The 12,189-nt window shown below is 43.2% G+C and overlaps 1 protein-coding gene across 2 annotated transcripts; it reads left to right on the top strand.

Moving 5' to 3' along the window:
- The first annotated feature begins 582 nt into the window (after window positions 1-582).
- On the top strand, window positions 583-11,405 carry tmem106a (transmembrane protein 106A). 2 transcript variants are annotated; one of them, XM_069185585.1, is made up of 8 exons: window positions 583-754; window positions 3,477-3,677; window positions 4,298-4,361; window positions 5,150-5,303; window positions 5,975-6,115; window positions 8,054-8,097; window positions 8,848-8,901; window positions 9,719-11,405. In XM_069185585.1, the coding sequence occupies exons 2-8, from the start codon at window positions 3,491-3,493 to the stop codon at window positions 9,846-9,848; spliced, it is 774 nt and encodes a 257-aa protein (XP_069041686.1). In that variant the 5' UTR covers window positions 583-754; window positions 3,477-3,490; the 3' UTR covers window positions 9,849-11,405. The 2 variants fall into 2 exon arrangements, with proteins under 2 accessions (XP_069041686.1, XP_015217559.2); XM_015362073.2 differs by lacking the exon at window positions 583-754 and adding an exon at window positions 1,680-1,879.
- Window positions 11,406-12,189: the final 784 nt, after the last annotated feature.

Here is a 12,189-nt window from a genome sequence, read left to right as displayed (position 1 = left end):
TCGGAGAGGTACCATAGGTATCAGTTTGAGGACCACTGGTCGTCCAAATTTACATCCGTGGCCAAGACTGAGAGTAAATAGACTTGTCAAATTCGTGGATGATTGGAAAAAAAATGTAAGGTGGAATAGAGAAAACAACTGGCAAATGAAATTGGAGCATGTATAAAACGCAGGACACAAGCGTGTGAATTTCTTATATCGAATGGATTGTAGTAAACGGGAGGAAGCACTATTTAAGAAAGATGGAAGAGAATAAGAGATCACTGTGTAAGAATCTTCTAAGTCATGTAGACTCATGCCTTGTGTTTACCAGGTTAGGCTCCAGCTCAGAGATAGTGGTTAGTAAAAATGGATTGGTAATAGTCATTTGTATTATCTGTATTGGTGCACAAGATCGGATAGCCTTTGCATTGTTATGAAGGACAACTATTCTTAAATACATTTTAATGAATTGCGGAGAAGTAAATTGCGTGTGGTTCTTTCATGTTTTTCAGGTTTGTCAGGTGCGATCTTGGCTCTCTTCCAGCAGACGGATAAAAACAGATCTAAGAAACTTTTCTGTTTCAGGACAGTTTTGTGCATAAACAAGCTCCTGGCCTTTTCAGTTCCTGCTCATTTTCTTAAATTTAACCTGTAAAACTTCAAAGAACGCCCTGGATTTCCCTGCACGAATATCCAGATCCAATCTTTTTTTTTCTCCACATAAACTGCAGCCAGTTTTTAGAATCAGTTCCAGAATTATCAGAAACCTGAGGTGAGTACCCCTAAACTCTCACACACTTTTGAGTTTCTCCAGATTCCGAGACAAACGATGAAACCACTGTGTGCAGCTCTCAGCCTGAAGACTGTTACTGTCGTTTGAAAGCAGTAGTGTCCGTTTCCTGTGCTCATCTGGCACTTTGAAAACTGTTTTTTTGAGTATTCGTGAAGGAAGTATTCTAAATGTCTCACTGTTGCTTCGTGTTGGCTTTTGCACACACTAGTTAAAGAGTAATGACCAGGTGCTATTCGATATTAATAACCTGAATGCAATATAAATTACGTATTTTGTACTTAAGCCGCAGTTCTCCAGGACCCCCTGGTAACTGGCACTACTGTCTTTATGTGTATAAATCTAGAAAATAAATTAAAAGCAACTAACAGTGTACGTTGAAATCTTAAATTCGGATGTCTTTCCATGCATGGAAAACTAAAATTCTTTAGCTGTGGAAAATAATATGTAGACATTTTTGATGGGCGCTTAGGGAACAATGCTGCAAAGGTAAATATTTCTTATCTTAACATGAAGACTTCAGTGCTTCCTTTGGGATGCTGTCTGTGTGGAGTTTGTATGTTCCCCCCGTGTTTGCATGGGTTTCCCCTCACAGGCCAAAGACCTGCTGGTAGGTTAACTGGCTTCTGAAAACAAAACTGGCCCTTTTGTGAGTGTTTGGGTCTTGCAATGGGCTGAATTTCTGTCTGGGGTATATCCCACCTTCTGCCCCTTGACTGCCTGGATACGAGCCCGGAATTAGACGTAGGGGTTAAAAAGCGCTATATAAGTGTAAGCAATTATTAAAACTTGATCGAAGGGCGGATTACAGTATCTTGATTTGATCCGATGAGCGTTTGGTTCGCTGTCCTTCAGTACTCTCTGCGTCCACCGGGCGGCAGTAGAGAAATAATGACGGTCTATTCGTGTCAGCTGACCGTAGCAGGAAGAGGGTAGTAACGACGATTACACGCACTATGTAAAGACTGTAGTTGTGTTTTTTTTTGTGGAAAAAAAACTTGCATGCAAAGAAGTTGGGGAAGCAGGTATAACGTCGACTTTAGTTTTTCCATATGCCCGTATTTTTTGGAATGAGCAATGACGCCTTGATCATTTGCTTATAAAAAGGTAAGTGAAAAGTTACAGCATAACGTTAACCCCTCAGTAAAAAACAAAATGTGATGCAGTCAGTTATTACAAGATTCATTATGCTGATACTGATGCGAATGAAAATTGTCTACAGTTCGAGGAAGAGATCGAGATGCTCTGTAAGGTGCTATGTTTGAATTTGTTATTGGTGAAATTATGGGGGTGTTACCATTTGCGTTTCGTTTGTCGTTTTAATAAAAAGAACTTTAGATCTGTATAATTGTAAAAAACAAAAAGCTAACAATTTCGTATCGGGCGCTTGCAATACAGTACGTCTCTGTAATTCTGACCCTTCGTGACTTCAATTGTTCTACTTTAAATATTTTTACTTAATAGTTGCATGTATGAAATTAACACCCTCACTCAGCAGCAGTATAATACTACTCTGATACCTTTATACCTTTATTAAGTTATAGATATTCTGTATATTGTTTTGCTTATTCATTTGAACATTCAGAACATGTGCAAGTGTTTTTCCCTTGAACTCTTCCTGAACACTGATACGTCATACCGCACAATAACAGAAGAAAAAAAAAACAGAATGAGAATATAAGCCTATCTTCCAAAAATGCGCGAAGTCCATTTAAAAAGAAAAAGAAAACAGAATTGTTTGGAAAAGAAGAATGGGATCAGGCTTGTGTTGCCACCTGTACTAGAATTATCTGATATCCTGATAGAGATATCGCAATCTTTACAATGTCACTTGGCCCATTCAAACAGGTGTGTCACCTACAGCAGAGGCAGCTGTGGGTGGCTTCAGACCCTGGTTGGCATATTAGTGTTAAACCCTTTGAAAGGTGCTTTGCTCAGATTGCACAACTAGTAAATTACCAGGTGTATAAATGCTTACTCTCTAGGAAGGTTTTGCCAATGAGAATGTGTTCTCTGTTGTTTATCTAGTAATATTAAGGTTTATTGTTGCAGTTGATATTTGAAGTTGGATGGGAAGGGGAAATTGTACAGAGATTTTATTACCATTTGAGAACTTCAGAATTTTTCAACTCTTATCAGTTGAAAAGGGTTCATTAATGTGATGAAATTTCACTAGAATTACTCTAGTTTCTGTATGGCTTCTGTATCTCTCTCTGCCTGAAGCCTCCAGTCAGAGTCACACAAAGCCTAGAAAGCCCTTAGAACTGACAGGGGCATAGAGTGGCTTGCAGTGTATTAATATCATACCGGAAACTTCAGGGGCTCTGAATGTAATAAAGTCAGCAATGTGAAAAAAACGTCAGGCTGACACAGAACCTGGAGCGTTCCTGACAGAATACAAGCAAGCCCAGGTTGAGATGTGGCTGCTGGGTAGTGGGTACTTGGGCATTTGTCAAGGAGAGGCTCACTCGCTACCTAGACTCGTCTCGTGATCCTCGTCTGTCACGCTGACCCTGTGGCTCGCTTTCCTCCGGCTCTGCTCCTCTTGCATGCGTTACCCATCGTGAGTAAGCACGTTCGCGACCGTCAGATTGGCAGGTGTCGAGACCCTGCTCTATTATTGCCAGCTGATCCGAGGTGTCGCCACCAATATTAAGTGAATTTCGCTTTCTGCCCTGTTTTTGCTGGATGCACTGTGTCGCAGGGGGGCGCAGTGTGATGATGGGGGTCTCTCTGGGAAGTGGGAACGCCTCCCGGGAGGAGAAGGAGTCCGTCATCTCCCAGCGCAAAGGATGCTCCCGAGAAGACTACCGCAGCATTAATCGGAGTCCACTGGAGGACGGGGACCTCATTGAGGAGACTCTGGACTGCCCAACCTGCCAGGGCACTGGGCGAATCCCCAGGGGTCAGTCTGCTGTCCTGCATGTGTCGGGCCGTGTGTGAAGGCGATAAAGCACTCTAGAGCTCACAGCCACCGGAAAGGATGGCTTTCTCGTCTCCTGCAGCATTGATCACTGATGTCGTAGAGTCTGTTTGAGAGGCAGAGCTCAAAAAGCAGCTGGCAGGCTGTTGGTGTTCCTCTCAGGCTGGGCTTCTGTGATCTGCCTGTAACATACAGGATGGATTGTCACACTGCTCTGACCATGTTTATCATTTACCAGGGCTTCCTGCAGTCATATACAGGCCCGGCCGGCTGCCTGGCCAAACATTGGCCAAATAAATGCATGAACGCTGACAAAATGTACCTGGGAATCTGTATTGGAATGCGGCCTCTTAGTGATACAGCTCAAGAGCATTTGCCAGCCAGCAGCCAGGATGACGCACGATTGTATAGTTCTCAAGTCTGGCAGCTGGGTCTGAAAATATTACAAATTTGCATCAAGTTTGGGCTGAATAAAAATGAAGTAATGAAGGTAAAATTTTGAAACTGATGTAGTCACTTGTGATTCCGTTAACTAAGAGCAATGTGTTTTTTGTATGCCATCCCTGAAACCTCGGAAATCCTGAATCCTCTCTTTTTTTCAGGGCAGGAGAACCAGCTAGTGGCACTGATCCCCTACAGTGACCAGAGGCTGAAGCCCACTCACACGTAAGACTCCTCTGAGAGACTCTGACTCCTTTCCTTAGCTTTCCCACAGTAATCCTGCTCCCAGTTTTCCTCAATAATATCCACTGACCTACATGAAGTCCTGAGTGTGCTTGTTCAGCCTTTCCAGTTTGCCACTGCTGCACACACTAGATGTTTTGATTTCCTGTAATGTATGTGTACAAGAGTTATGTGACTCTACCATTCAGAACCATTTCCTATGGTGAGTTTAGCTAAACACAATTTTTGTGGGTAAAATTGTAGATCGGTATTCAAAAAACGGGGCAAGAAATAGAGGAACGTAATGGTAAAAGTGCCATATTATCATGCAAGCATATTGTGTTAAAGTTCTGTTTAACAGAATCTTTCTGTTGGGTAATATGTTTGATGTTTATTTTTATATGACTCTCTCTTCCTTATTTAACTACGATTAATGTTGGTTTAAAATACTTGTTCTTAGATTAAAACAAGACTTAAAAGCAGAATGTTTGTTTACTTATTTTAGGTGTATTCTCGTCCTTAAAAGTGTAGTTGGCATTCCGTGTCTTGCTTCCTTTGTTCTTCCTGTGTGGGAGCCAACATATTTGTCTGACAGTCTTTAAATGTGGCTGATCTTTGTTTTTGCTATACACTACCTTCTGGCTAAACAATGTGTGGTATGAAGGAAATTCATCTGGGAGGTTTCATTGTTGACCTGTACAAACATTAGGCGGCTCAGTTTTGTTTTTGGAGAGACCTTCTTCGTGTGTCTGACCCGCTGTCCTGCTTGTGCCCGTGTCTGCCCCCGACAGTAAGCTGTACGTCACCATGTCGGTGCTGCTGTGCATGCTGACCTGCTCCCTGGCCCTCTTCTTCCTGTTCCCTCGGAGCATCTTCCTCAGCCCCGTCAAGATCCAGTCCGTCTACGTCGAGTTCAGTCCCAGCTCCGTCAACATGAGCGTCACTGTGAGTGCCAGTCTTCCCAGTGTGCCTTGCGAGGCCATCCCTTACAGGGGCATATAATCTCTAGACTGGTTACTTCCTTTTTTCATATGCCTTCTGAAACTGGTTTTAACTCCAAGCAAAGGTTACAGTAACTCCAGGGGAGCCATTATTTTACTGTTTAAGTTCATTGAAGCATTTTACCTCTCAAGTTTGGAATTGTCCGTGCTCTGTTTTGAACTCGCCCTCTTGCCCAATTTGGAATCGCGGTTTGTTCGAGTTTCGTCAGCCTCTGTGCTGCACGGGGAGAAGGAGCTGCTGCCCATGTGCTCCTCTGACATGTTTGACGCAGTGCGGGCCCCACACGGCATTGTGGGAAGGTTATCACCGTGGAGGGAGCAAAAGCACATCAAGTCTCTGTAGTTCTCCGAGGAGTCCTGGTCACACTTGGCTGTTGACATGCCCCAGGCCCAGTTCAGTAACATCTGGACACTAAAAATGGGCATTGCAGTCCGGCTGCTCAGGAGCCCAGGATTTAGACTTTTCAGGCAGGGGGCTCTTGTATAGGACAAAGCTTTGCAATTGAACACTCTAGTCTGTTTCCAGTCAGCTGGAATTACTCGACTGAGATTCAGCCTTGGAAAGATGGTGGAAGTCTTTGCAACAATCTCGTCTTTTTTCTCTTGTTTTTTTAGAATGTGCTAAACATCACCAATGACAACTACTACGGCATCAGCTCTACCTACGTGGATATCCAGGCTCTGATCTTTGAGAAGGTGGTGGGAAGAGTTCGGGTCATCAAAAAGACACAAGTGCGGCCACGCTCCGTCAGTGAGGTGAGAGCCAGACACTGGGACAGATCTGTATTTCACTACAAGCTCTCTGCTGGACCGTTCAGATCCACAGACAGGCTAGGGGGAAGCACAGCAGGTTCCAGGGATTCCAAAGGGTTTTGAAATATTTCCTATCCCAGTCTTCCAGAATGACTGCCTTCTGTTGTTGGCGTGATATGTGGAATTGAGTTTTTATACTTGACAGATCTTCAGTAAGATTGAGATCTGGAGTTTGCAGTTGCCAGGGAAGGTGATAGAAATCTGTCTTATGTTCTCCAAGCAAACCAATCTTTGTCTCCCAGTAAGAGTGTCCAGATGAAAGGGATCCTAACATTTTGGCCACTGCATGTATCCCTGCCGCCTTGTGCAACAGTCTACTCTTTCATGATATGTTACAGACAGTAGTGTAATCCCTTATTGTGCTGGCACTGCAATTAGAAGCTTAACTACTGGGAAGCTTGTGTGTTGCTTCATATGCAAGTTGATTTATTAAATGTGTAGGCTTCTGTGAACGATATAGGTACTCTGATCCCCAAGTCACTAATATATTAGAGTTTAAAGTTATTTTAACTCTTATTTAAAGTTGAACTTGTCTGTTGTGTACAATTGTAGTGCAGGTGTAGATGGGGAGATGGGCACAAGGAATGGAGTTTGTCTTGCTGTACTGGGATGAGAGGTGTGTGTGCTTCCTGATCAGTCATGTCAGGATACATTTTTGAGCTGCTTATTTACAAAAACCTTTTCAAGACCCTTGCACTAGTAAGAAGGTATGTGTTCTAAGAAGAAATCAATGTGCTTAGTAAGCAGGGAGCTGGAAAAACATCAGATGAGCTGGAAGGACTGAATCCTGTGCTTGTTTGTAGCCCTTCATATGATTATACACTGTTCTTAGATTTCTTAGGCAATACACAACCTCCCCTGCTGCAAATTTTCCTAGTAAACGAAGAGATCATTTTGGCATCATACTGACACTTGATTGTGTTATATTATGAGGTATAAAACATTAGTGTGTATCGGGTTTAAATAGAAAAGTCCTGAAACAATATTTTTCTCTTTCCCAGCCTGTCTGTGTGTGAGGTTTCCAAATTTTTGGACTGTGTGGCATAATTTCAAAAGGCAGAGTCTAGCAGAACGGTAGCTGAGAAGTAACAGGCAGTGGGTGGTTGCAAGGGCTTCTGAGCGACATCTGTGTTCATTGCTGGAGGACAGGTGCTCTATGGGTTTCTCTCTCCTGTCAGTCAACCATGACCTGCAGAAAGTGCTTCTGGTTTGTCAAGAAACCCCAGCCCATGAATGTGACAAGGCCCTTTCTCCTTTCTGGTTTGCTTGTATCTGCCTTTTGCTTTACATAGATCATGCAGGTGCTTGTAAAGAACCCAGGATTGTTGCAACACCTTTGAAAAAAGTAGTTACAAATGACTGGTGTAAGTAATTGCTTTGTACCATTTTCCCCCTACAAGAAGTTGGGGGGAAAAATGACCTTAACAGTCATTTATATTTAGTGTATACTTATTGTCTAATACATTTATACTATCAATCATTTTCCTCCAGCTTTTGATTTAAAAAATAAATCCCTCACGCAGATAGCCTGTACCTGAAATGCATTAATTTTTTAAGGTAACTTTCACAAACACTGAACAGAAGTACCTTCACAGAACAAGTGTCTGCCCAGACATACTGTATGCAGCTAATCAGAATGAGCTTCAGACCCTTCATTCAGCAGTGGCTCTTAATAGATGGATCAGGTCTTCAACAGATAGATCAGTTTCACATGGAAGTACAATACTAAATGAGATTTGCATGCTCTTGCCTTTAAGTAAAGGAGGGAAGTAGTTGCTTATCTGTCCATTAATCTGCATTTAAAAAGTAAACCTTTTGAAGGGAGGAAAAAGTGGTGTGTTATTCCTGATTTGCCTGTACATTTGTTTTTCTCCTCTGCAGTTCACCTACACGATAAATGCCATCATAAGCGATGAAGGCCTGTTGTAAGTGAATCTGTACCTTTTTCATAGTTTTAACTGCTGCCTTATTGTGTGTACTGTTCAATGAATCGTCTTCTGCTCAGATTGTTAATTCCCAATATTTTGCCTGTACATACCAGAATGAATGGCATTGTGTAAACCTGCTCATAGCTGATCTGTGAGAAATGTGGTGGTGGAGGGATGCCATCAGTGTATTAGCACAGCGCTGCATCGTCTTTCTTGAGAGACAGAAGTCTGGTTACAATTTGTTGACACCTCACCGCAGTTGCCCACAGCCAGCCTTGAAGGTCTTTCCAAACCTCTTTTGTAGATGGAGCTGATAGCTGCAGTAGCCTGGCAATCTAAGGTGATCTAAGGTGAACAGGGCAAACCTGTTTTTGTTTTCTCACCCGTTCTCCAAGTGGTGCTCCCTTTCTTAAACGGCACTGTGGAGTTTGAAGCATGTCACATGACAATGGGCGTGCTGTCCACATGTCTCGTTTTCTCCTGGAACTATTGCTGAAGAGCAGAATTTTAACCCAGCTGGAGTTGCTAAACAGCGTGGGTATCTAATGTATGATACTGGCAATATAGAAAGATCTCATGAAGCACTTTGTGCTCAAGTTTCACTTTGTACTCAGGCTTTAAACAATTTACTCTGCTTCTTCATGGAATGTTCTTTTCTGTTGAGTTTTTAATATTTACATCTTAAAATCCATGATGAATTAAAATAAATGATGAAAGGTGGGTTTGAAATAGTTTTCTGTTTTACAGAAATTACTGCATGTCTCCAAAATTCAACATTCATACCCTGTTTCTCCATATGCAGTGAGTATTGCTCTGTTTTTGTGGTATTTTCTTTTGTTGAGTGTGTTAAGTGTTTTCAAAGGCTTTCGGGCTACTTGGTGTCAAAATTTGTCGAGCTGGCTGCATTTGGATACTAACCAGTTCTTGTTTGCAAAACCTGAGCTTTTTTTCTGACATGGTGGTGATGTACGCTCTTGGCTAGAGGCACCTGAAGAGCAGTCATGGTAAGAGATGTGACCTGTGAGACTGAAACTGTGAAACCTGTGTGGCTTGGGACTTTTGCATTGGCTTTGAGTGCTGGAGCAATGGAATAGATAACTAGGGTGGGATTAAAAGGCAATACAGTAAAAACGCCCCCTATCCACACTGTTCTGGCTCCGTCATACATCTGTCATCTTTGTCACAGAAAGGTAGCTTAGGACCACAATGTTAGCCACACGTGTAGGTAGGTGTCTTTCTCAGGCTCATGGGGGAATGGAGGGACAAGAGCCTCCATTTTTCCTCAACCACCCGATGCTGGAGGTGGAGGTGATGTGGTCAGCGTCACGCTCCGGCCAGCCTGTTACCCCCAGAAGGATTAACCCCCGGTACTGGTACTCATTTGGAAAGCAGGCTGAGTGGACCTGGGAGCCGACTGGAAGGAATTGCAGCAGCTGGCCCCTACCTGGGATTGAACCCGGGACTATTAATGTATTGTTTGCGAACAAATCCCAATTCCTAAAGGTGCTGGTGTCATTTTCCTTTACAACTGCCCTCCCTTATCTCCCAGGTGCAAGGGTCTCAGTTCTCTGACGCTTGGTCTGGCCGTCTTCTGTCTCTCTCTCTCTGTGTACCGCAGGCTGACGATGAATGCCTCCTACCTGGCCCACTCGGAGCAGCTCTCCCTCGACACGTTTGAGTACGTAGACTGCGGGACCAACACCACCACCCCCCACATGCTGGCGCCCTCCGGGGCCGGGAGTTTGTGAGGGGGGTGGGCAGGTCAGAGCATGGCATGGCGATGTGGAGACTGACATGGGCAGGAATGCCAGCCCACAGGGGGCAGGGAGCCCAGGCGTGCCCTCTTTTCTAAACAGCAGGATTTTAAAAGGGATCTTTTGAGACAAATTAAATATCTTTTGGCATTCGGCATTCAAGATTTATTCACAAGGGCGTTTGATTTGTTTTTCCTGTTCCTGTCAGAGGAGAAATTTGGTTTCAGTGGGTTGCGTGGTGATACGTGCATATTTGTCCACTTTCTCTGGGATGTGTATGATAGGAGTTGATACCAGAAACAATGTTAAAACGGCCACAGGCCGGGCTGGAGTCAACTCTGTTCACACCTATAACACCTTACCTGATGTTTTAAATATGCATGTGAAATGCAATGCCATGGAAAACAATACAGGACGTATTAGTAATGCTGTTGTATTAGTGACAAGTCCTTGTAGCACATACTGTATTTTGTGTTCACTTTAATCACATATGTTAGAAATCCCGTTTCACAGATCGTTCGGGTGCTAATTCAGCTGTTTAAAAGGGCATCCTCTACGCTGCCTTCTTATGTATCCTTCCTGAGCTTTGAAGAAGTGAAACTTTGTTTCCAAGTTGCAAGTCTCAGCTGCGCATAGCTTTTTCAGCCTCTTGCGAATCTGCAGATTCCATTTTCTTTTTTCGAAACTGTACACGCCACGCTGCTCACTTCGACATGTTGGCGAATTCAGCTGTGGGAAGCGTGAAAGTGGGCCAGTACAGGTTCTAACGGCCAGCCTGGAGATGAGTGTGTGCTGGGTCAGATGGATGAGAGTGAAACAAATTTGCTGTTGTACAAATATTGTCAAGGCCCTAGAGAAAATAAAGCAGTAAAATTGACTTTTGGTCATGGGGGGGTCAAAACTGGCACCAGGGGTCATGACATAAACCCCTAATACCCTGACATGGTGGAAATGGTCGTCACTTTTGAACAGACCTGTTCGGACTCCTTGATATCTGGGCTGTAGTACCCAGAACATACCACTAGATGGTACTCGTAGTCCAAATTGTTGGTCTGCTGTTAAACTCCAGAGTAGTTCGGGTCTTGATGGCGCATGGAGAAAAACAGATACTTAAAGAGAAGAATCTTCATTTACGTGAATTTATTCCTTTGCTGAAATCTCCAGCAGCTCTGTCCAGTGCACAGCTATTTACAGACTGATTATGTTGTACGTAGCCTAAGAGTGTAAAATGTGGTGAATTACTCACTGCTTTGCCAAATAGGGAAACTGTGTTCTTTTTCTTTGTGTGGGTTTCTAAACTGGTGTGTAAATGCCCTGATGTCCCTTGTTGGGGTGCAGAAGGACTCTGCACTTTGCTCCTTTACTCTGGAGCTCTAGTGAGTGAATGTGATTGTGTTTGTTATAGGAGCCCTCACTGCTAATTTGTTAAAAGTATAAAGCATTAGCACTTTTTATTGTTTTTATCTGTAGTTACTGAGCCATATTTGTCAACATGGAGTAATTTTTATTTTAATTCAGATTTACAAATAAACCCCAAATTTTCTTTTCCAAGAGTGTTTTTTTTGTGTTTGGTACCTTAACTTCCTTTTTAATAGGAACAATTTAGGGTTTGCCTTGGGTATTTTATCTCCATCATTAATGCCTGTTTGAAACAAAGTCAAGTCTGCTGTTTCAGATCACCTCATTAATTCATTGATTTCTGGGTTGATGTGTCATTTGCTGCTTTTCACATTATTTTCACAAGGCTGTGTTCTTATGAATTATTTAAAAATTGTGTTGCTTTTTGTTTCAACTGGGTGAACGGCATCAAGCAGTGAGTAACCCTCGGGTTGTGGGTTCGAGAACCTGCTGCAGACACTGCTCTGTATCCTGTGGCTCCAGTCCACCCTGCGGTACAGGTGGGCACCAGCAGTCCCTGTCTGTCTGCAGACGTGCCCAGCGTGAGCCTGTAGTCACTGCCGTGCCTCGTCTGCACGTGCCCCAGTGATTAGTTGTGAAGCACAACTGGAAAGTGTTTCTTTTTTTATTGGGAGCCCTGGAGAAATTAAACCTTGTTCTGAGAGTTAATGAGCTTAATCCGATCAGTGTGTGTTGAATGTTCATGCTGCATTTGAAATAAGGTGAATCAAAATCAGTGTGCTCCTGACACAGATCCTCAAATCTTGGTTGCTGTAAGCCTAGAATGTCTCTTGCCAGATAAACTAGCATTGTGCTGTAAACAATTATAGATTGTCAGCTGGTACACTGACAAGAGTTAAGAGCAGCAGTGTCAAACCTTCCACTGGGTCACAGTTCTTCTGACTTGTGTTCCAGCCTGGTTTACAGCTGGTTAAGT

Source organism: Lepisosteus oculatus, chromosome 28 (assembly GCF_040954835.1).
Source record: "Lepisosteus oculatus isolate fLepOcu1 chromosome 28, fLepOcu1.hap2, whole genome shotgun sequence".
In the NCBI taxonomy this organism is placed as follows: Eukaryota; Metazoa; Chordata; class Actinopteri; order Semionotiformes; family Lepisosteidae; genus Lepisosteus; species Lepisosteus oculatus.
The sequence above is the reverse complement of the archived record's forward strand: the minus strand, read 5'-3'. Positions and strand labels throughout refer to the sequence as shown.

Excerpts from the sequence above, each read along its gene's own strand:
- tmem106a (XM_069185585.1), top strand. The coding sequence starts at position 3,491 with ATGATGGGGGTCTCTCTGGGAAGTGGGAACGCCTCCCGGGAGGAGAAG. Across the intron at positions 3,678-4,297 it reads CACTGGGCGAATCCCCAGGG|GGCAGGAGAACCAGCTAGTG; the intron begins GTCAGTCTGCTG and ends TCTTTTTTTCAG. Across the intron at positions 6,116-8,053 it reads GGCCACGCTCCGTCAGTGAG|TTCACCTACACGATAAATGC; the intron begins GTGAGAGCCAGA and ends TCTCCTCTGCAG.